The sequence below is a fragment of the Nothobranchius furzeri genome, chromosome 11 (assembly GCF_043380555.1).
Source record: "Nothobranchius furzeri strain GRZ-AD chromosome 11, NfurGRZ-RIMD1, whole genome shotgun sequence".
NCBI lineage: Eukaryota > Metazoa > Chordata > Actinopteri > Cyprinodontiformes > Nothobranchiidae > Nothobranchius > Nothobranchius furzeri.
In genome coordinates this window covers 51,533,335-51,558,168 of record NC_091751.1, presented here as the reverse complement: position 1 = coordinate 51,558,168, position 24,834 = coordinate 51,533,335, and the positions used below count along the sequence as shown (strand labels likewise).

Sequence of the window (24,834 nt, the reverse complement as noted above, 5' to 3'; positions counted from 1 at the left end):
TTCAATGGTTTGTTTCACTTTGTTCAACTGTGATGTTCTGTAGTCATCACTGTATCTATTTAACACTACAAGATATTTGCATGCACACACACACACACACACAGCCATGTATGCTCGCAGGCTATCATTCACACCTCCCTCCTACAGTAGCTGTTATCACCGGCATGACTGTGTCTAGTTGAGTAATACAAACAAATATATCCACATAGAAAAGAAACAGATGTTCCTGTCTTTGGTATAATAAATTTAAAATTTGTGAATTTTAATTGAAGTGGCTGGGACTCATTTGTGTTTTTAAAAAGAATATTTTTTTTTTTTTTTAGCAATTTTATCTAACAAGGTTCAATTCTTTGTTTTTACACAAACTGGCCAGCAGGTGGCACCCTAACATTGTTGAATTCAGTTTATAATTCTGACATCTTCCTCTTTTCACACAAAAAAGTGTAAGTTCTATTCAGAATTTAATATTCTGCACATTCCACATAACTAATTCGCCACCTGTGGCTCGTTTCTTGAACTTCTTCTTCACGCAGATGATGCTGACTGCTAGAATCACCAGCATTACTCCCAGTACAGACAGGGAGGAGGCAAGTGCAAGAGTGGTTTTATCCTGGGTGGAGCCTTTGTGCTGACATCTGTCCCCGTAGTACCACCAGTCACCACCAACCACACACCTGGAATGCAGAAAAATCAGAACAAGTGAAAAAGTGGACAGGTTTTATACATTAAAAAAATGTTTGCTGATGAACTATAATAAAGCCGGCTGCTACCACTTCAACTTTAGGGCAGTGGTAGCAGGTGGTGGCAGGGTTGTTTACGAAAGAAAACATATTTATTGCTGCTTTAAGTTGGATTGTTTTCCAAATTTAGGATCTTTTTTGATGATTTCATCATAAATCACCAGCTTTCAGAAATATATATGGATTTATTGTTTCCATTTCACTTTAGTGAAAAACCGCTCACCTGCAAGCAGGTTTGCCTTCATCTGCAACACAGACTCCACCATTTTCACACTCAACGTTGAAGCAGATGTTTGAAGGATTTGTGGTTGCAGGTTCTGAAGTCGTGGACGGCAGAGGCTGGGTCATGGTCAGGTGGGACACGTCTTGGGGAACAGATGTGAGCAGTTATATGCAGCCAACTAGGAGCCGATTGAATTTAATGCAAAACTACTGTGTTGCTATGATGGCAAACATGAAAAAATGTTTAGCTTTTCAAGCAAATAGATGCAGAAAATCTCAAGGTTGTCTGGTGAGGTTACCTTCCATGGTGAGAAGAAAGATGGCATCTCCTCCCTTGATGAAATCCCTGCTTTTGGCTCTGAGATGGGTCAGATAGACTGTAGTACCAGAGCCTGGCCCCCGGAAGTATTTGGATCCATCTGGATCCGTCACCTCAACACCAACCTTGCGAGGATCATCCCAGAAAAACTGGTCCGAATCTGTTCAAAAGAATGTTTTATGACTGCATAAACATAATTTACATAAAATGTATGTCCGTTTATTATTTTTAATCTCATCTTTGTAAGTAGATGCACCTGTTGCCTTCATGGTGGGGTCAGTTGTGACACTGCGCTGATTGGACATGCGTTTTTGAATATGTGGATGTTGGTCCATCAGCATCATGGTTATCTGTTTCCAAGGACATGGCCATATCTGTCCTGCGTCCCCTTCATGAGCCACCAGATGAGCGAAGACAGCCAGTTCCCCGGTAAGATTGCCCTTACCATTTGGGTAAAGCTGCATCTGGAAGCTGTAACCCTCCTTCGAGGTAAATGGAGGACTAAATAGAAATCTGTTTGTTGGGGTGTTTTCCAAAAGATTCGTGAAGTTTTTCACCCTCCAGATAAACTCTGGGCAGGTGGTTTCAGAAAGGTTGATGTCATCTAGGGAAAGTCCTCCTGCTGCAGATCCAGAGCTCACCTTGGTCCCTTGAAAGACTACACGGAATTTTGTTTTTACATCCAGACTCACATGGTGCAGCTGCCACATCTGCTGAGGAGATCCTGTTACAGAATGTAGGCGAAGTCACAGAATTTAGCAAAATCCTGCAAACAAAACTCCAGCAACATTAAGACTTTGTTGTAGTCACCATCTATGGTCTTTATAAAGCGTAGCGTTCCACTGGGATTGGTTCTGTTATACTCTCTGACAAAGATCTTCAGGGTGTCAGTGGGACCAGCGCTGTTATAGTAGAAGAACTGCAGACACTGGTAACCTCTTTTGGGATAAAGGATCCTGCTCTCCAGCATTGCTGTGTCTCCGGTGTTGGCTGCACCAGCGTTGAAGTGCATGAAGTACCCTGAGCCTAAACAGATGAATGCCATTGATTAATAATAGCAACACTTAAACTTTAAGGCTGTATTAACATTTTAAGACATGTTGAAATAAAACCACTTGTTTGTCAGCTTAAAATAAAAGAAATTCATATTCTACACATTGTTGCAGCACCTTCTGTCACTTGTTTTCTGTCACACTTAGTCATGGGTTCTTTCTTCTACACAGCCTCCACAAAAGGGCCTAGTCTGCTGGACACAGTCAGCTGATTTTGTCAATGATAGCAGCGAGCAAGACTGCGGTTTTTTTCAATGAGAAGGTTCTTAATAAATGCCTTCCAATGTAATGTTTTATGTACAAATAAATAAATAAATAAACATTTTGCATTTCAGTCAGTCAGTTCTGAAAAAAGATTCTCTGTGTTCGAACTCCAGGTTTTGAAACTATGCATACTTTTAACACCACAACATAGCAGTTCCCTGAAGTTCAGCTGAAAAGTAATAAGAAAAGAATGCCCTTCTTGGAATACAGGTTGGCAAATGCGGTAAAACGAAAAAAAAAAAAAAAAAAAAATATATATATATATATATATATATATATATATATATATATATATATATACATAAATATATATATATACACACACACACATATATATAGATATATAGATATATAATATATATATAGATATATAGATATATACACACACATATACATATATATATTTTTTATTTTATTTATTTATTTATTTATTGCTCATGGATGTCCTTGAGAGCTACCAACAGCCAGAACCAAATCAATTGATTTCACACACTTAGCAAACAAGTCTGTTTCTGAATGTTTCCATAAGAATTGCTGTTAAATGTCAATGACTTTTTGCTTGCATTCTACACAAAAACGTGAACAATGTAAAGAATTTTATATCAGACAGACGTGGGCATTAATCTGGAATAAGACATATGAATTTAAATCATAGAGGTGTCTTGAAACTTGTGTCATTTCCCTCTGAAATACTTCTCACCAGGGATGGCCAAAGGGGGGGCCAAGGCCACCCTACTGCCCCCCACCCCACTTTAATAAATCACATTCATGTTCACACAAAACATACATTCATTTACTTTAATCAACACATTAATGTAAAAGCTAATAAACATATTTAAAATTATTAAGCAAGGAAAGTATAGTTTAAATATCGCTGAAGCTTAGCATTTTCAAATAATAATAATATGAATATGAATATGAATATGAATCAATAGCTTTTCTGGATGGTTTTGTTAAGACTAAAATGGGTGAAGAAAAATGTTCTAAAATATTTAAAAAATACATTTTGAAACAATAATTAAAAGAACTGAAATCTGGTCTTTGTTTCCTGAAAACGTTGTGTTTTTCTAATTTGTAAATGAGTTTTATGCATCTTGTTGTTTTTATGAAAAAGAAAAAAACCTCACTGCATGCTAATTGCTCCTAAAGGATCCACAAGGACCACATTGGTGTGCCACCCCAAAAATTTCACTAGCCCTTTCTGGGCCCCCCATGAAATTTTATCTGAGGGCGCCACTGTTTCTCACCTGTGCATTTCCCCATGTTGGAGTAGTCGGTATCCGGCCCTCCAGTAGCTTTAGAGACCCTGACCCAGTCAGCCTGATCTCCTGGTCCCTGGATCATCCCACAGATGTTTTCACGTTCAAAATCACAGGAGTCCAGAAAGGTGGATCCTTGAGCTACAACACATTTAACAAACAAAGTTTTAGGAGTACTTAGAACTGCAATAAAATAATGAATTACGCATTGTGTTATTTATTTTTCATCTAACAAAGAAATGATAACTTACTGCAGTTATAGAGGCGGCTCAGCTTGAGCAGGTCACTGTCACTGAACTCCATACGTTGACCAATGACATCACTAAAAGCAGGGATCTTGGTGACGATGGTGGGCTCAGTGCCGTTACGAAAAGCAGTTTTACTGTAGTGCATCATGGAGCCGTAGTCATAGGGCACGCCCAGAGAGCTGGAGGTGGTGTCATTGTAGGTGTTAAAGTTGTGCTCCTTGCCTGCTCGTTAAACAGTCAATGAAAACTACTTTAGTATGAGTGTTATTTTATGGTTTACAAACAGGTTTTTCAAGAATTTCTACAAAGTTTGTTGGGCCACAGATGGTATAAATTTAGATAAAATATTGCTTATGAAACACAGCAGACTGTGCTTTTAATGAATGCTTAAAAACAATCAAATTCATTTGCAGAAAGAAGAGCAATGGTTAATATTTGATGCACTGATAAGATATTCAGTGGCTTATCTTGTTTGGATTTTGGTGCCAAGGAAACAGCTCATCCACCTGCTTATACTGTAACACGTGCAGTACAAAATGTATTGAAGAAGAAATGATCTTGTTTTATATAGTATTACACCTTAATCTCATGGTGATGTATTGTATCGTAATGTAACCCTATCATACCGTATCATATTGTATCGTACCGTATCGCATCGCATTGTACTGTATCATATCGTATCGTATTGTACTGTATCATATCGTATCGTACTGTATCATATTGTATTGTATTGCATCGTATCGTATCATATTCTATCGTATTGTACTGTATCATATCGTATCTTAACATTTTTATTTACATTATAGTAATTTTGATCTTTGGTAATAACTTTTTTCTGGGGAAGCATTTTAGTGTTGTGGTACGGCTTGTGTCTATGTCCTTTATGGCTTTTTTTTCTCTCATTTATTAACTTACATTACTTTAATTTTATACTTTCAGTATGTTTTAAATCAGTCTTTTTTAAACTTTTACTCAAGTAAAAAAACTTGAATATATATATATATATATATATATATATATATATATATATATATATATACTTCTACTTTTATAGAAGTACACTAGTATCTGCACATCTACTTTAGGAATGCATGTAAATGCTTTTGGCACCTCTGTCTCATACTATACCATATTGTGTTATATCATATTGTAAATGGCCTGTTTTTGTATAGCACCTTCTTAAGGTTCTGCAGCCCCCCAAGGCGTTTCACAACACAATTAGTTCACACACAGATTCACTTCTAAACTGTTTGCGTTCCAGCAATGAAGACAGAAGAAAGTAGAATGAACTCTTTTCTTTTAATTAATCAAAGAACTCTATTTTAATAAAGCTAATCCATCAAAGTGTTAGTCAATAATAAGATGTGACCGACCTGTGAAATTAAAATATTAATTATTTTATTATGATTTTAGAAATGAAGTAATGTAACTTTAAATGTTCCAACAGGACTCATTTCACGTAGTGTTAAAAAGACACAACACATTTTTTTAACTAATCCAATCAGAATTTTACAGATCTGACGGAGGCGTGCTTCTGACGGTGTTTGGTAATTTTCATTCGACAATAAACCATAACATCCGAGGTATAAAACTAGGCCACGTCAGCTCTAACGCCAGTTCAAAGCGTTCAAGAGCAAGCGTCGGAGAGGCCAATCCGACCTTTAACTCTTCAACCGAAAGAGCCACAACAAGCTAAGAAAATCCCGTTGCTATAACAACCAGCGACAACATCAGCTCCTTTCAGAATAAAAGTTCCACCGACCCAGGCCGGGTCTGAACAGACGCCAAGGAAAGAGTTGTGTGCCCGAGGTTACTCGAGATGGGTCTGGTCGGAACCACGGCTTCTTCTACCAGCTTGGTGTCCAGAGAGGGTCCGCTGGGTCTCGACATTCCTGATCTTTCCAGAGGACTTCCACAAGGCAGGTAGACCAGGTTGATTGTGTCTCATGCGGTTCTGAAACTAACCCAAGCTTATTCCAAAACAACATCTTCAGTTCCCGTCAGAACTAATCGCTTCTTCGGATTTGCTGGTTCTGATTTACATGACACGTCATCTATTCATCGTCTCATCCATTTTTAGTCACACTATACACTTAGTTTTGAAATCAGCCTAGTTCAATTGTTAGTAATAAAATTCGTAACTTTTAAAGTTGACTCTCTCTATTCTGTTGTCTCTGAGTGAATACATAACGGTTACATAATCTCTGCATTAAAAAGATCCAATCTTCTGGTTTAACTAACCCACTGAACAGTAAGGTGGATTTCATATTTAATATGGAATCCCACGCCTTACGCCTCATTAATTAAAATGTAAGAACCACTTATTTCCCTTACATCTGCAACCTTCTGAATACTGGACAACCCACTCTACCTCCTGAGCTACAGTACTGCTGTCCCTATCATTTCATACTTCATATTATTGTATTCCTACAGCAGGTTATTGCATTGTGTTTCATTGTATTCAATTGTAACATCTCATTTTTCATGTTGCATAGACTTGTGTTGCTGTTCTTGAGGGTTGTTCTTCTCAGTCACTTAAAAATTTTGAATCACAACACACAAACTCAAAAAAGCAATAAATCATTATTTGTTCATACCACTTAAGATGCGATCCCACATGATTTGGACATAATCATCACGGTCTGATCTGGACTGCTCGTGCCAGAAGCCCAGAGCATGTAGGAACTCATGTTCTATGGTGGCAATGCGGTCACAGTTTGTTCCTATTGACAGTCTCTGCTTCCCAACTCGCCGATTGCCAACAGAAGAGAAACAGCTTTGGGAAGAAAAACAATGCTTCTATGACCATCAAACAGCATCTGCTCCGACTTATCTCAGCCATTTTCTTTGTGTGCAGGATTTGTAAAATTTAAACAGCTCTGCAAATAAAAAGGTCTTCTTGCCTTACCCATCGCCTTTAAAGATAGAGATGTAGTTTTCTTCCCCGTTCCATGGCTTGAAGTCAATGCAAGTCTTGAGGCGGTACTGTTCAAAGGCTTTTAGAATCACACCCTTTGCGTTTATCTCTACAGGAAAATTACACACAAAAACAAATGTGTTAAAGAAAATGTGGAAAAAATCCAAGTCTAAGTTCAGAAAATGGCTTCAATTTGGTTTCCAATTTCTGCTCAATCTAACATGAAACACCATGCTCCTGGAGGTGCCTTGCTGATTTTAAAGGGCGGCAATGGTGGTAAAGTAGTTAAGTTCTCATCTCATAACCAAAAGGTTGTTGGATCAAGTCCTGCTCAGTCTGTTACAGTTGTTTTGCCCTTGGGCAAGACACTTACTCCACCTTTCCTGCTGGTGGTTGTCAGGGAGCTTCACCTGAGCCAGTGTACCCCAGAGCAGCTGTTGCCACATTGTAGCTCCAAAAGGGTTCAAATGAAGGCAACTGAACAAGGGACACACTTTTGAAGATGACAAAGTACACATTCTGGTCAGAGAAGATACATGGTTTGAGAGAGGAGTAAAGGAAGCTATCTATGTCATACGTTTCCATTAGCAAGAATAGCAAGAACATTAAGATCAACATGACAGAAAAACAGTTAAATTTGTAAAAAGAAACAAAGTTCAAGTTAAAGGGTGAGCAAATACAGTACAGAATGTGCAGCATAAGAGACATTTATTCAAAGGATGAAAACATGAAGGTTTTCAATTTTGATTTAAAAGTTTCTAGAGTTGGGGCACATTTGAGGCCATGAAGCTGACTCCATCTGTGTGCAGCATAATAACTAAAAACATCTTCACCCTGTTTGGTTCTGACCCGGGGTTCTACCAGCTGACTGCTTCCTAAAGATCTCAGAACCCTGCTGGGCGTATATACTTGAAGGAGATCTGACAAGTATTCTTGCCCCATGACATTAAGTGATTTATAAACTAGTAGAAAAACTTTAAAATTGATTCAGTTGTTTACTGGTAACCAGTGTAGAGATTTAAGAACAGGAGTCATGTGCTCGGTTCTCTTGGTTCTTGTTAAGACTATAGCAGCAACATTCTGAATAAGCTGCAGTTGCTTCACAGCTTTTTTGGGAAGACCAGCCAAAAGATCATTGCAATAGTCCAGCCTGTTGGAGATGACCACATGAATGAGTTTCTCTAGGTCTTGTCTGGACATGAGACCCCTGAGTCTTGCTATTTGATGAAGATGATAAAATGCTGATCTAATTATAGCTTTAATGTGACCAGTGAAGCTCAGGTCTGAATCAATTATGACACCAAGATTTCTAACCTAGGCCTTTGTCTTTATTCCTCTGGAGCCACGTTGAGCAATAACCTCCATCCTATCCTTATTTCCAAAATCATTAGTTTAATTTGAAGAATTAAAACTTTTAATCCTTCAAACTTGTTTCCTCATTGAACTGAAACACAGACACTCAGATATTATCGGCAGTTTATGGATGAAAACAACCTTTGAGTCTTCTGAACAATATAAAATTTGGTTATTGATTTATTAAAATTAATATTCCGAATTAATACGTAGCATGGTTTCTCTTTCATAAAAGAGCATAAATCCATAACGCTACATTAATGTTTGGAGGATGTTTGACTGCATCCAGTCATTGACTTGCTCCAAATACTGACAGAGTGAGTCTAGAGGACCAGAGTCACTAGAAGATGGAGCTAAGTAGATCTGGGTGTCATCTGCATAATTATGATAGGCAATGTTGTTATTAAGTATGACCTGACCCAGGGGGAGCATGTAGAGATTGAAGAGCAGTGGTCCAAGAATAGAACCTTGGGGCTCCCCACATATCACGGTGATCAGCTTTGATATGTAATCACCGACATAGACAACGTGACCCCTGTCTTCAAGATAAGATTGGAACCAACTATGGACTGTGCCTGAAAGCTCCACCCAGTTTATGAGCCTTTCAAGAAGGATGTTGTGGTCCACAATTTCAAAAGCTGCACTGAGACCGAGCATCATCAGGACAGATGTTTTGCCTGAATCTGTATTTAGATGATTAAGTGCAGTCTCGGTGCTGCAGTGATGTCTAAAGCCTGACTGGAAGCTATCTAAAAAGTTGTTCAGCTGGATCATAACAGCTTTTTCAATAATTGACCCAATTAAACGGAGATTAGAGATTGGTCTGTAGTTATTCATCAAAAAGGGACCTAATTTATTTTTCTTTAGAAGAGGGTTAACAGCAGCAATTTTCACTGATTTAGGAAGAATACCTGACATTAGGGAACAGTTAACAATTTTCAGTGCATCAGCTTTTGAGCAGTTAAAAACATTTTTGAAGAAGTTAGTTGGCAGGTTGTCCAGTTTAAGGTCTTTACTATGTCCTCCAGTGTTTTAGCACTAACCAGAGTGAAAGCTAGCATTCTAGCCAGATTGTTGCTGTGAGACTGTAGCTGTTGTCTGGTTGTGTTGGTTGACATGGAGGAATAAATGGTTGATCTGATGTCATGGTTGATCTGAGTAGTTTCTCCTCGTTAAACAACAGTATACTGTTACCGCTTATAAGTTTGACTCTCCCATACTCCAGTCAGAATTGAACAAAGCTCCTTGGATGAGTAGCAAAATGTCTTCAAGAAACCAAAGAAGTCCAGTTTCCTTCATTTGAACCCTTTTGGATTACCATGAACATTGTAGCTCATCACCACCAGCATGTGATTGAGTGTGTGCCTGGGTGAATGACTGGATGTGTTGTAAAGTGCCTTGGGGGTTGTAGAACCTAGAAGGTGCTATACAAATACAAGTCATTTATTAATTACCATTTTGTATCAATAGAATAGTTGGTTTACATTTATAAATGACGACTTGATAACTTGCAAATTTTCTAACAGCTCTTCTTACCTAAGTCATCTTCCATGTAGTAAGGAATTGTTTTTGTCCACAGGTACTCCTCACCAATGATGGAATTACGAGATAGCTTCTGCAGAGGCAATCAAATGCAATCATTAAAAAAATGTCAAAAAATTATGTAGTGTGCATGAAAATCAAAATTAGTAGAAACCAGTTACCTCATCAATCACAATGTCCCCCTCTACCAGATTCAGCCCTGCCTCTGTGGGGACAAAGACCACAAAGGGAACTGGTTTAAAATATAACTATCAAATTCAGGATATGTGAAGCAAAGGTCTTTCTACAAAACCTTCATTGATGTCAAAAATGTCAAGGTCCCGTCCACCGTCTACATCAAAGTCTGTGAACGGCATAAACCGGTGAGCGTAAATAAACTTGGAAAGTCACTTAAAGAGTGACACTCACTAAAAAAATCACTTACCAAAAATCCTTGGAGTTGGCTAAACAATGTCAAATGGAAGTTATCGATTAGCAAACACATCAAGTTGATAATTATCACAATCGTAGTCAAAATAAACCACTTTCTTACCAAGCAAAGGGTAGTTATACACAGAAGGGACATGATGTGAAGAAAAAGAACACCTGTAGGTTTTGTCCCTGCCATGATCTAATGCCTGTAGATGCAGATGGGTGCAACTTGGTAATAAGGTACACTTGTTCTCGAGTCAATAACTGACAGAGTCATAAAGGTTTTGAGTTATACAGCAACCTTAATCCCTCATATGTGCCAACAATACACCTTGGGACACACGAAACCATCTGAATGTGTAATCTTCTCAAAGATCAGGGTAATTATGAGTCCTGGGCTTTGGTTTGTTGTATTTTTTTAAAATATCATAGCTGTTTTGCATTAGTAGAACCACACAAATGTTAATAGAAAAAGCCGATTTTTTTAAAAATTTAATTGTTCCAATTTAAAGTAGGACTTTTCTTAAAATGAATGACAAGTTTTATATTAAAATCCAGCCTCCTTAAATATTAAAAACAGGTAAAAATTGAACAGAATAAAGTAGAATAGTACAAAAATCTTGAGGCAATGACCAATGAAACATCTGCTGAAACATGATCACAAGACATTTTTAACAGTTCACATTTGTCTCTAAAAAATGTTCTGCGTGTCGTTAAAATATGGCATGGCCTTATTTTAATCTGTTTTTGGGTTGTCTTGATTGTTGAATGGTAGATGAAATGAGAATATTTTGCTCATAAATTCTCTGAGAAATAGAAAAACTTTACACGAGGGGTATTCAGTTCCAGGCCTGGGGGGCCGGTATCCAACATGCTTTAGTTTTCACTGTTTCAACACACCAGATTTCAATCAGCAGGTAATTAATAGGCATCTGCAGAGCCTGATTAGGTGCTGCACAGGTGATTCAACCGCTGAATCAAATGTGTTGGAGCAGAGAAACCATTAACATGTGCTGGCCCTTCAGGCCCAGAATTGAATACCCCAACTTTACACCAAAGTATCCACCCTAATCTCTGCACCCTCCATGACTCAGCCACCATCATACAACCAATCTCAAACATTGTTGTTGCGCGACACTTTACTTCAAATTTATATATTTCTTTAACTTGCTAAATATGCTATCTAACATCAAATAAATGGGTTTATTTACCAATGGTGTGCCTGCAGTCAAAAGCTAAGCTGGAGTTCAGATCGCTCATTCAAAATTAAGAAGTTGCAACACACACCAATAAAATAGTAAAACAAACATACATTTTTTGCTGTATTGGGGCCCAGACTCTGTGCTAGACAGGCCGAAAGGCGTCGGCTTCGCCAACTGAGGAGGGATGAGAGGAGGATTAAATCTGCAAAGCGTCGCCGAGTCATACTGGAAGCCATTCTGAAGCAGTACAACAGATTGCTGCGATTACGACAATGCAGAGGACGCATCCTGGTAATTGCTAACATTATAATTCTAACGTGCGTGTTTAATACACTCCAAGATAATAAAATACATTTAATTTGTTTTAGATGGCTATTTTGGAAGGCTCCAGCCGCAGACGCGCAATCTGGTCTCTCAGCCGATCCTTTGGTGGGATAATTACGTGCCTCGTTACACGGAAGCGCAGTGGTTGAAGCACTTCAGAATGTCTGAGGATGCATTCATTTTCTTGTGCAACAAACTGCGGCCAGCATTGCAGCGAAAAGACACTTTCTTCCGTGAGTGTGTGCCTCTGAGGAAGATTGTGGCTATTGCTTTATGGAAATTTGCTACAGGTTCAGATTACAGACCCATCAGTGTTTTGTTTGGTGTTGGCATCTCAACTGTTGCCAAGTGTGTGAAGGACTTTTGTGCTGCTGCAGAAGCATTGCTGTTGCCAGAACTGATTCATTTACCCGATGAGGGTAAATTTTGGGAGATAGCGTCCTATTTTGAGAGCCGGTGGGGGTTGCCACAGTGTGTGGATGCTATTGATGGCTCACACATCCTCATCATAGCACCCAGAAACTTTCACACAGACTATTTCAACCGGAAAGGGTGGCACTCACTCATCTTGCAAGCTGTGGTTGATGGAAAGGGACTGTTTTGGAATGTTTTTGCAGGGCTTCCAGGGAGCATGCATGACGCGAGGGTACTGAGACTTTCCTCCATCTGGGATTTGGCAAGCCATGGAAATCTCTTCCCTGATCATTCCATCCAAATTGCTGACACTGACTTTGGATACTGCATCCTGGGTGACTCTGCTTACCCGCTGCAAGACTGGCTTCTGAAACCATTCACAGACACTGGGCCACTGACAGAGAAGCAACTTCTTTTTAACAAGAAGTTCAGCTGGGCACGTGTGGTGGTTGAAAATGCCTTTGGTAGGCTGAAGGGAAGGTGGCGCTGCCTACTTAAAAGGAATGACTGTGATGTCAGTCTGGTGCGTTCCATGATTCTGACCTGCTGTGCCCTGCATAATCTGTGTGAGCCATGGGGAGAATTATGACAATGTGTGGACAACTGAAACAGAATACCCTGAACCTGTGGCTGCACCACCACAAAACACAGGAGACGTGGGAGGGAAAGCAAAGCATGATGCTTTGATGATGCACCTTGTGGGGCAGTAATTGGATTACATCCGACTGAATGTTTTGCTCAAATTAAGTTTTATCCACTCAGCAAATGTTTGACCTTTGAACGTTATTTTATGCACCACCACCTAAAAATTGTAAACATGAGCAAATATATTTCATGAGTTTGTATTAAGTCAAGTGTGGACTGCACACATTTGAGCTTCTGATACTTCTAAACACGCCTGCTGACAAAAAGAATAAAAAAAACAACTACCATTTGTTAAATTCAAATAAATTATATGGACATCCTGTCTGAATTAATGCAGATCAGCTAGATAAAGCTGACTTAAGCAATTGTTTTTATGCACATCCAAGGCGTAGCCATATGCCTCAAGACTGGTCATTAAGGCAAGGGCAAGTAAATATTTGGACTTGTTTACATTGATGCCTGACTGACAAAAGTTCTTATTAGCCAAGTGTGGAGTGCACATTTGAGCTTCTGATCCTTCTCTACACTCCTGCTGACATATAACCTAATCTTGTCTACATCGACACCTACCTGCTATTTATTCCTATATAAATCTCAAAGTTGAATAAAGCAAATATCCATGGCTGGTGTATGCTATTTTAGCACATACATTTTTATACTGAAACTATAATTGGACCCTTCCACTTCACATTCTGTGAGATGGGCACAGTGATGGATTACACGTTGCATTGTCAAACACTTTATTGCACCTCTATTAACTAGCCTGTAATTAGCCTAGCCTTTTGTTCCCATATCAGCGCTACCCAAAGCTAGCACAGCATTTTGTCCACACTATATAGTCCAGTGTAGCACAAATGGGAGGTCATATTATTAATTATTATGATAAGTGCTCACTCACTGTTGTCCTGAGTGCCAGTGTAAGCTGGAGTAGCCGTGTCCACGCCACTCTCCCGGCCATTACTCACAGGCCTCTCACCATAAATGGCATCCATGTCGGCAAACCATTTCCAGTGCCGCCGGTCTGCCGCACTCCTGCTATTGTGGTCCTTGACGGACCTGTACTCAGCTTTAAGTTTTTTTATTTTTTCATGGCACTGCTTGGATGTGCGTTCGTAGCCGTGGGTGGACATTGCTTGTGCAAGCCCCTGAAAAATCTTTTCGTTTCACACAGAATCGTCCAGTTTGCCCTGGACTCTGTCATCGGCGAGCAAAGAGAGGAAGATTTTAACGTCCTCGTTGCTCCAGGGGTTCGAAGATGAGGTCTGCGAGCAGGGAGAAGACATGTCGATGCTGGAGAAGGCAAGCAAAAAATGGATGCTGAAGATTGAGTTTGGCGCGATTCTGTGACATCACTACACATACTAAATGTAAACACCGTGTAAGGTTATGAAGTTCATTATTTGCAACTCCACACAGCTGCCCCCTGTGCACAATAACACCGTGTAGAAAAACCAAGGTCGGGTGTTCCTCAGACTGTTTACATTCCAGGAGAAGAGTCCGAAGGAGAAGAAGAAACTTTACTTAATCAAAGTACTTTATTTGTGATTAAAATTATTAAGCAAAACAGATGTTGATCAACAATAATCAAGTGAATGATCTGTGAAATAAATATGTCATGAATCATGTTTAATGAAAACAGGACTACGGCACAGACATACTGATCCTCATCTCCATAGAAACGCATGACACATTGTTCCAACCAATCAGAGCTTTCGGCTGCCGCAGGAGAATCTGGTGTTGACTTCAAGTGTCCAATCCGCTTTACTACAACTTATCAACAATTCAGAGATATAAAACAAGGCAACGCCATTTTAAGTCAGTTCCATTTTGACTTCAGTTCTATTCACCGTCATCCTAAAGAAAAGCACAGCCTGGCCAGATGTGTTTCGTCTTTAAACTAAGAACTATGAAGCTGGAGATTTTCGTCGTTTAACAACCAGACGACATCCTTTCAAAATAAGAGCACCTGCCAACGCCGCCGAACGGTACCGGGGTCGACCCTCCAGACGGGCTTTGAAACGTTGTGATCGCTGCACCGACAGCTCCAGCGTACATCCGAGGTCTCCAGACCTGGCATTTCCTGATCTACCTGGGAGACCCCCACTGGGTACGTACACGGCAAAATAGCGGCTCATGTCATCACTTTATAAGCCTCGTGATATCTAGTCATAACAAAGACGACCAGATTCATTGACGTCAGCCTAGAGAGTCTGATCCAGACACACACACACACACACACACACACACGCACCAACACAACATCCGAATCCATTTTCATCCATCACAGAGTTAGTCCTGGTAGATTGTTTAGAATTTATAATTCAGAAATTAAAGATTCTCAAACGATCCCATCTCTCTCTCTTTTCTTGTCTCAAAGTCAATACAGAGTGTTTAATTAAACTCCCTGAAGATAAAAACAGCCTATTCTTCTGTTTATAAAAAGTGAACTACTTACAGTGTATTAAAATACAACTCTAGATAGTTACATCACTTCAATTCCGTTACAACCGCAAGGCCAATCAGAAGCTTTGATTAAAGGGGAGGGTAACGCGTCACTTGACCAATCGGTGGAGAGTGGGCGTGTTGGGCCTGGTCGGCCTGAAGCAGACCCCCTCAAGAAGAGGGCTGAGAATGAGCCTTGGTTGGCCCGGAAAAATACCAGGCCACCCAGATATGTAAACAACCTATGCTATCCGGGCCGGGACAACCAGGTACAGATGGGAATGGCCCAATAGTAATCTGTGGCTCCCTGAAAAAACTGAGTATCTGTATTCAAATATATCAGCGCGGAATACTTCTTCAGGGTTAAAGTGTTTGTGGGAGCTACAGGATCAAATGCGTCTTATTTCCTAAAGTTTCTTGCCTTTTTCCCCCCTTTGAACTCTATTGCTGGGTTCTTAGCAGTAGTAGCTCATTATCTGAGCTTTGAAACCTCCAACCCACAAACCACACACACAACAATCAATTCAATAAATTAAATATATTGAAGTATGTAACAGTTTATGAAATTCATCATAAAGAAAATAAATGCTAAATTCCCTCTCCTAGAGGGCTCTTAGAGGAATGATAAAATCGAACAATCAATAAATAGATAAACAAATAAATAAATAAAACCAATTGTCCTTTAACAATGTATTCAGGACTATGTCTCAGTTCTCTTGCTTTTGGGCAAATGGATAATTCAGTCCATTAAAATGTTGAAAAGTTGCCAAAAATAGTGTCCAAACCTCCACTCAGGAAGGGGAAAAAATCCTTAGTCCTTTGAATCGTGTAGAGGTCTTCAATGATCCTACCACATCTTTGATGAAACAGGATATGATGAAAAAGTCCTGCCATGGATGTGGCACCCATGAGTATTAAAACCCCTCCAGTGGATCAAAGCAGTGCATCTGAGTTCTTAGATGTGTTGGCTTTCCAGGCAGGAAAAGGTTATTTAAACCTTAATCAACAAGCCTGCATAAAACATATGCAACAAAATTATAATAATGTCACTTTCTTTTTTCTATTACCTTCCAAACTCACAAAATGACTATACTTGGAAAAGTAGATTTCATTAACAAAAGAAATATAAAAGCAAAACAAATCACCTTATCTTCACAGGAAATTTGTGTCCAATTCATTTTCTCAACAGTTTAACTCATCTACTCACAGAAACTGAGCTAACAGCTAGCCGGGTGGCTTAAAAATGCAGCTACATGAGACCGTCACTAATGTTCAAAAATATACATACAGTATATTTCACAGAACATAGCTTAGCATAGCTTACATGAACATTTTTTTCCAACTTTGTTTCACATCTACATATACATTCAGTTCATGAAACATTAGACTGACTCACTAAAGGGTTTACTCAAAAAACAAATCGAGGTCTTCTAACAGCTCCTCCTTCAGTAGCGAACACACTCTATAATCATAAAACACTTTTGTTTCAATAAAAACTCCTCACAGATAATCTTAAACCCTTCTCAAGTGATGGCCCTTACATTCCTAGAAGTTTCCAGTCATCTATTACTTCGCTGACGGCAGTTAGCTGAACCTCTGCTCACCTGTTCAGCCTAACGGACTAAAAAACGTTTTAATATTCTTCGGTGTGGGGAGGGCTCATCGACAAATAAATATTGGACAATGGGTTTCCATAGCTCCAATAACACGTTTTTGAAGCTAAATGGGAGGTGGCCACCACCGCCATTTTGACCGTGTCACAGGTTCCGTCAAGCCCAGACAATTCCACAAAAGGGAAGAGAGGTGGAGTTGAGGGTGGGGCTGTAAGGCTGGGATCAACTGACACCCGGTCGAATTAGCTACAAGCTTACCTGAAGCTAACCCAAAGCTAATGCGGAGTTGGGAGCTAAGCTAACAAAGCTAGCAACCTAGCTACAACCGGAGTTAACTGTGCACAACACCAGAGCTTCTGAGTCAGAGATACGCCGGGCTGACCGCTGGGTAAAACCGGGTGGAACACAGAGGTCTCCCGAAAGCTGCTGAAAGCCAGCAGGCCACGCAGCAGACAGAAGCCGCGATCAGACAGAGATGCGCCGAGCTGCGGGGAGGGGAGAACCACAAGCCGGCTGGCAGCCCGTGCAGCAGACAGAAGCCTCGATCAGACAGAGATGCGCCGAGCTGCGGGGAGGGGAGAACCGGGTGGAAAACATCGGTCTCCTGAGAGCTCCACACGCCGATAGTCGGAACCCAGCTCTACCAACATGTTATATTTCAACCCATTTTCTAAAGTGCAGCATTATGTTAAATGCACTGGGTTTTACCCTATTACATTTACATTTCATGGTTAAACAGTACATGTTAAAATCTAAGCTCAGCTCAGCAGTGACCTAAAATACATAAATATAATTTTACTTACCGAAAAAAATGAAGTGGAGACTCCTTGGACGCTGTATTAGTGGAATTAATGCCACAGCAAGTCATTTTGTCCAACAATTGCACAAAAATTATCCAAAAAAGAATACACAAACACGGAGACTCAAAATCCCGGAAGTTTCCAAGCCAGACCGAGGCTCTACTGAGACCTTTTCACGGAGCTAGCTCTGTGGTCACGTAGGTCTGATGCTCATTAATTATACAGAATTTTAAGCTTTTAATACACTTAAACAGAAGAGTGAGAAAAAAATCCACCCCCCTCAGAGTTGTCATGAGTGTAAACTAGATAATTTAAACTAAAAACATGTTTTGGTACCAGGTGGTAAACATGTTTATTTCTGCTGTGAAATTGGTATTTTTAACATGGGAGTCAATGAGGATTTGCTCGCTTCTGACACCAGCCCCCCAGCGGATGAGGGTGGAACTGCAATTTTTGGTACTTCCGGGTTGGCCTCAATCTTTGAGCCGCATTGTGGGGGCTTGGGAGGGCTGCGCAGCACGGCTGCATGCTGCATTCAAGTAACCCTCATAATTTTTTATACTACCGAAAAACGGTTCCTAAAAATGGAGAATTTTTAAAAGGATTTTAGGCTCAATAACTCTGGAAAATAACCTGGGTTACATTCTCCCCCTCTAGACTGCATGGGTCCCTTCATGCATTGCTATGGATAAAGGGACTTCACAGCACAATGCAGCAACAAAACCTCGGAGAAATAAACTAATTGCTTGGATCAAGGGTTCACCCAACTGATTATATGTGAGTCTCTGAGGTGGGTGTCTGTCTCTACTGGAACGTCTCAGGTCGCATGATGGCAAGTCACAAGTGACAGGCTCTGAGCCATCTAGGATCTGCTCAGCATTGATGTCTGCTGCGTAATTACTGTCAGCTGATGCAGATGTCGGTTCTGTGGGAATGTCAATGACAACATAGTCTTCATCCACACAAGGGCATCTATTAGGCAGAAACTGCCCGTCATCATCCACATGACAAGGTGTGATTTGCCTTTTCTCATTCCTATTTGACATCTCATGATCAGACACAGGGGTATGTGAAATGACACCAAAAGCACTGGGGTCAGTGTCACAGGTGCGTGACTGAGGTACAACATCCTTTTTAGTTGATATTTAAGGACCCCTAGTGATTATCTCTGGAATCAGCTGACTGGAGTTCAGTTCATCCTGATTACTCACTTCATCCTCACTGTTGTCTGGGTCACCTTCTTGGTGATTTTGCATCGGTCTCACATCTTTGCTCCTCAATTTCATTTTCTTTCCTTCCTTTTCATGAATCCCATGTTCAATTATTTCTTCCACCGGTAAGAATCCACATGATAGGAGGTCGTGATGCAAGGTGCGTTGTGGTCCTCTTCTTGACTCTGCTTCCACCACAAAAACAGGGCTGTCTTTGATTCTTCTGACCACAACATGAATGTCCTGTTCCCATCTGTCGGAGAGTTTGTGCTTTACTCTCAGATTGATGTTCCTGACCAAAACTCTGTCACCTGCAATGAGTTTGGCTGCTCTGACTCTCTTGTCAAACCTTGTTTTATTCTTTTGGCCCATTTTCTGAGATTTTTCTGCAGCTAAAGAATAGCTTTCTTGCAGCGATTGACAGAGATTCTCAACATATACAGAAATATTTGTCAGTGGAGCAGCCCTTTGTGGTACCGCCTTCCTCCTGAAACAGCGTGGTCAATTCCGGCACTTTTCTTCAATTGACTTTACCATTCTGGGCCAGTAGAATCTGGCACGAGCAAAATGTAGAACTCTCTCAACCCCAAGATGACCCACTTCGTCGTGGACACTGTGCATAGCCCTTTATCTAAAACGTTCAGGAAGGACCAACTGTGCAACCTCATGTCCCTTATCCATCCACTTCCTGTAAAGCACCCCATCTCTTAACTCCAACCTTTTCCATTCTCTCAGGAGGAGTTTGACATCAAAGGGTTCAGAAGTGATGCCAGCTAGACTGGGTTTGCTTGCCTTCTCAAGGAAAGTAATGACATGACAAAGGGAGGGATCATGTCTTTGGGCTTCACGCCAATCAGAGATTGTCAATGATTGAAGGGTGTCTTCACAAAATATTTCAGAAAGAGTTGAGGGCTCTATGATTAGAGACTCGACAGTCAAAACTTGTCCAATGTCTGAATCATGTTTGTCCTTGTAGTTCACAAGATGATGCTGACACAATGCAGAGGTCATTTCAAGATCAACATCAGCACTTACTTCCTGAAGACGTTTTTTCATGTTGTCTACTCTGCCCTTCTTAGGCAGTAGCTCAACAGGTTGAGCGGTTGTCCAGTAATCGGCAGGTTGCAGGTTCAATCCCGGCTCCGGACAGAGAATTCTGCTGTTGTGTCCTTGGGCAAGACACTTAACCCACTTTGCCTGCTGGTGGTGGTCGGAGGGACTGGTGGCGCCTGTGCTCGGCAGCCTCGCCTCTGTCAGTGCGCCCCAGGGCAGCTGTGGCTACATTGTAGCTCATCACCATCAGTGTGTGGATGTGTGTGTGAATGGATGAATGATACACTGTAGTGTAAAGCACTTTGGAGTCCTTACTCTGAGAGGCGCTACACAAGTGAGGGTCATTTATCATTTATCATTCTCCTTTATGTAGTCCTCATCCTCACAGGGTGGTTCTTGCGGTCGGCGGGACAACCCATCAGCATCACGGTTAGCCTGCCCTGCTCTGTACTTGATACTGAACTGGTAAATGGACAAAGCGGCTAACCAACGGTGTCCAGCAGCATCCAACTTGGCTGATGTTAAGACATATGTAAGGGGGTTGTTGTCTGTGAATACGGTGAAACTGGAACCATACAGATAGTCATTAAACTTTTCACAAATAGCCCACTTGAGAGCTAAAAATTCCAGTTTGTGTGTGGGATAGTTCCGTTCACTTTTGGAGAGTCCACGACTGGCATAGGCAATAACTCTTAACTGTCCATCTTGCTCTTGATAGAGCGCTGCACCCAACCCAACCCATCACAACAAGCATCAGTATGTAAGATATATGGCAGTGATGGACTGGCAAAAGCAAGTACATGCGCAGTTGTCAACTTCTCTATCAAGGTCTGAAAAGCTTTGTCGCATTCTGAGGTCCATTCATCAGCAAGGGGCACATTAAAATTCGGAGCTGAAGCTGCTTTGGGCATCTATGCAGCATTTGTTGATTTAAAATGTTTTTGGTTTTTGTTCATTTTTCCTGTACCTGGAAAGCATATTTTAATTGCCTTTTTGTATGAAATGAGCTTCATAATTTATATATAATTTGCATAAATTAGAATCTATGTAAATAATGAAAAACTATCTTACAATTTCTGAGCATTTTTACCAGGAATGAGAATTTAGCACAAAAGATCATGCTGCTCTTCAGGCACCTTTCATATGAATGAGTACACGTTAGTTGCTTTTGAAGTAGTCACTCATCAAAAGGATAATTAGTAACTTTTTTCTGATTCTAATTTCATTTCATTTAAAAAAAATCTTGCAGGTAAAATCATAAATAAGGATCTTCTGTAGAAACCTAAAACCTCAAGCTGCAAAGGGAACTGTGCTGCATCATTTCAGCTCCATTAGCTCCATCTGTCTCATGAACACACATTTTAAGTAATATTAAGTAGCAGCAAGGAAATATCAATAGATAATCACCAAAGCTGGAGTGATGACACCGCCAAACCACAGACAGGATGCACTGGTGTGAAAGTTGTGTAATTATGTCCTACTTCCAGGAAAATCATCAGAAAAATTGATGCAGGAAACAAGATTTACAAGAAGAAACTGCTATTCCCTCATTCAAAACAGTGTCTGATGCTCCCATATGCAAAAATTAAAATTGAATATATGGCTAAAAAATGTGTGTTTGTGTGTGTGTGTGTGTGTGTGTGTGTGTGTGTGTGTGTGTGTGTGTGTGTGTGTGTGTGTGTGTGTGTGTGTGTGTGTGTGTGTGTGTCTGATACCATTGAAAATGTCATGAAGTGATTCCAGATGTGATGAAAAAGTTTCGGTCTGTTTTTAATTGTATTCACCGTTTTTTAAAGACTTGGGTTAGGTGAACTTTTTTGTCCGGCACTGTTGCATATTTTAATAATGCCCTGCAGCCTATTTCTACACCTGAGCATAATAAGCGAGAAACAATCAGAAAATTGGATTAAATAAAACATGAATAAAACCATCAATTTTATCAATATTTGATCAATATTTCTTTAGTTTTAAACATGTTTTCAGGTACCATACTCCATTCAGAATGCATTATATTATATTAACCCTCTGGAGGCAGGCGTTGCAGATTTGCAACGTTAAAACCGACCTACCTGGTTACCCCACGTATGGCAGGATATCTCAGAAGCATTTTTTAACTCAGAAGTACCCCTGAAGGACTTAGTTGTGCGTCCTTTTATCAAAACTTATTTTGAGCCTGAGAGGGTTAATTGTTGAAAGCTAATTTAACTTAAGTTTGTCTTCAACAACGATTGTATCATATTATTTTTAATATACCTCTACAGTTGCTCTTTTACTCCTCATTACCAACATCTGGGATCCTGTTTTCTGCCGCCCCACCAGAAGGTGGCTTCAGGTGATAACACGTTCCTGCTCTGCCTCGTTGATTCCAGTAGATGTTTGATTCTCGCTGAGTTCCGTGTTGAACATGTTTCCTGACTGAGGACAAGTCTGTTGTTTATTCACAGTAAAGCATCATTACTGATCAACCATGAGTAGTGAAACCAAACCAATTCAGTCTCAAACTTTAATAGGTTCAGATGTTTTAAAACGTTTTATTTTTGTGGTCAAAATGATTCAATTTATCATTTTTTTAATGAAAAAAGCTATTAGTGAGGCACAGATGGTATACCCACACTTAAATAAGTATATCTTTGCAACCAAAAGGTGTATTTAATTACTTTGGTCTCCTTATAAAGGTAACCATTGTGGGATTTGTTGGGATTTGTAAATATTAGTGGATGTATTGATAATGAAGTGTAAATAGACATGGAACAAATTAAATGCTGTGTACTGAACTGAACACTAGGTGGCAGCAGAGCATTGCTAAGGTATATAGAGGTGTAGTTCAGGAGAAGTTCTGCTGAGGGTTAGAAGATGAATGCTGCATGTATGCGCGTCCCTCCTGCTGTAATAAAGTTCATGTGCCTGTTTCTACCAACTAGAAAATACATTCTTTTTTTCTTTTCTTAATAAAGAGTGATTGTCATGATTCATTTAATTGTAGTTATTTGAATTTTTTGTTTGGAGCTTGTAGAAAGATTTATGATCTTGATGCCCAGACTCTGCAGTTTTTTAGAGGTGCAGACTCCTGATTATTTATATAGGGCATACATTCATATGCTACACTTGTCGAACCAGCTCAGTGACCTAGTGGTAGAGTGTCTGCCCTGAGACTGGGAGATCGGGGTTCGATTCCTGGTCGGGTCATACCAAAGACTTTGAAAAAATAGGACCCAATGCCTCCCTGCTTGACACTCAGCATTAAGGGGTTGGATTGGGGGGTTAAACCACCAAATGGTTTCCGAGCGCGGCTGTGTCTGCAGCTCACCGCTCCCCCAGGGGATGGGTCAAATGCAGAGAAGAAATTTCCCACACACATCAGTGTGTGTGACAACTACTGGGACTTTAACTTTGTCGGGCCCCCAATAAGGGGACACTTGGGCTCAAGCTGTAATTTTTAACATGTATATATATATATTTTTTTTGCTAATTAATGATTTTATTGTAATTCACCCTAAGTAATTTACATTCTACAGTGAGAGTTACGAAAAATGTTTGCTCAGCTTTGTTTGGTGATGGAGTTTTCTTTTTAACCTTAAAATTCAGGAAACATGGATGAGTATAGTTGGATCTTCAAAACTCCTCTGTTGATTGTCATTTTTTCTCCCTATAGCATAAAAATGCTTTTGTAACCTCAGAGAGGTGAAATGTTTCTTCACCAGATAAAGCTCTCCTAAAATCATTATTATTTATTTAGCATTCTCGTTAGACCACTTTGATGCCCATGTGTGTTTCATTTCTTGCTGTCTTCTGTAGCTGCAACAATTAATTCTTTGACAACTCCGTTTTACACCTTGAATGGAGCTTTCATCTCAAACTTTAGCTCAATCAGTTCCAGCCTCGCCTGTGTCCTGGTTTACGTCATTGGAAGTGTGTGTGTGTGTGTGTGTGTGTGTGTGTGTGTGTGTGTGTGTGTGTGTGTGTGTGTGTGTGTGTGTGTGTGTGTGTGTGTGTGTGTGTGTGTGTGTGTGTGTGTGTGTGTGTGTGTGTGTGTGTGTGTGTGTGTGTGTGTGTGTGTGTGTGTGTGTGTGTGTGTGTGTGTGTGTGTGTGTGTGTGTGTGTGTGTGTGTGTGTGTGTGTGTGTGTGTGTGTGTGTGTGTGTGTGTGTGTGTGTGTGTGTGTGTGTGTGTGTGTGCCTACCTTCTTTCAAGGCGTGACAAACTTGATTGTTTCTGTTTCCCCGTTTTCAGAATTATGTTCAAAATTAATTTTCAAGTGCCTCCAGTGTGTGCCTTTGACCCTCTTTGATTTGAGTTGTGCTTGTGAGGGGTACGCGTGATGCTGAGTTCTAATTAAAAGAAGCACATTCATGTGCATGTTCTTTTAAAAAGCACATTCAAGGGACTAAAATGAATAATCGCCTCACATAAAAAGCCCATGACTCAGAACTGAAAAAAAAACTTTAATTTTAAAAATATTCAGGTTAAAGTTACAGAGACAATAGATAAATTAAGTTGGAGAAAAGCAAAAAGCTTCCTACTTTTAAGAGTCCTGCATTTACAAGACCTGCAGCTTGGTCTCTGTGGAATTAATCAACTGAATGATTGAAGTTCTCAAGTGGCCCCCTCATTCCTCAATGTTTTGCTGATAGGCCCAAGACATCTCCAGCGAGATCGGAAGTGAATCCCATGGTCCCAGGTTCACCCCCAAGCTTTTTTCTCTTTCTCTTCAAGAGCCACTGGTCTGGCTGCCTCTTTCAGGAGCTCTGGAGAGATCCTTCATTGCCCGCCAATGACCCTAGCCCCACACGTCAAGCTCATATAG

At 40.2% G+C, this 24,834-nt stretch overlaps 2 protein-coding genes across 3 annotated transcripts; one reads left to right on the top strand and one right to left on the bottom strand.

Moving 5' to 3' along the window:
* Positions 1 to 229: 229 nt before the first annotated feature.
* On the bottom strand, positions 230 to 10,579 carry mep1bb (meprin A subunit beta b). Of its 2 annotated transcripts, XM_054740811.2 has the most exons (16): positions 10,449 to 10,579; positions 10,341 to 10,359; positions 10,209 to 10,259; positions 10,078 to 10,121; positions 9,911 to 9,989; positions 9,693 to 9,798; positions 7,395 to 7,498; positions 7,013 to 7,130; positions 6,702 to 6,880; positions 4,108 to 4,326; positions 3,845 to 3,997; positions 2,092 to 2,307; positions 1,538 to 2,005; positions 1,262 to 1,441; positions 964 to 1,105; positions 230 to 674 (listed from the first exon to the last, which is right to left on the bottom strand). In XM_054740811.2, exons 1-16 carry the CDS (start codon positions 10,521 to 10,523, stop codon positions 455 to 457), a joined length of 2,373 nt encoding a protein of 790 aa, XP_054596786.2. In that variant the 5' UTR covers positions 10,524 to 10,579; the 3' UTR covers positions 230 to 454. The 2 variants fall into 2 exon arrangements, with proteins under 2 accessions (XP_054596786.2, XP_015812290.3); XM_015956804.3 differs by lacking the exons at positions 7,395 to 7,498; positions 9,693 to 9,798.
* A 1,434-nt stretch (positions 10,580 to 12,013) lies between these two features.
* Positions 12,014 to 12,856, top strand: LOC129164861 (uncharacterized). Its single transcript, XM_054746425.2, has one exon. It carries the CDS (start codon positions 12,014 to 12,016, stop codon positions 12,854 to 12,856), a length of 843 nt encoding a protein of 280 aa, XP_054602400.2.
* Positions 12,857 to 24,834: the final 11,978 nt, after the last annotated feature.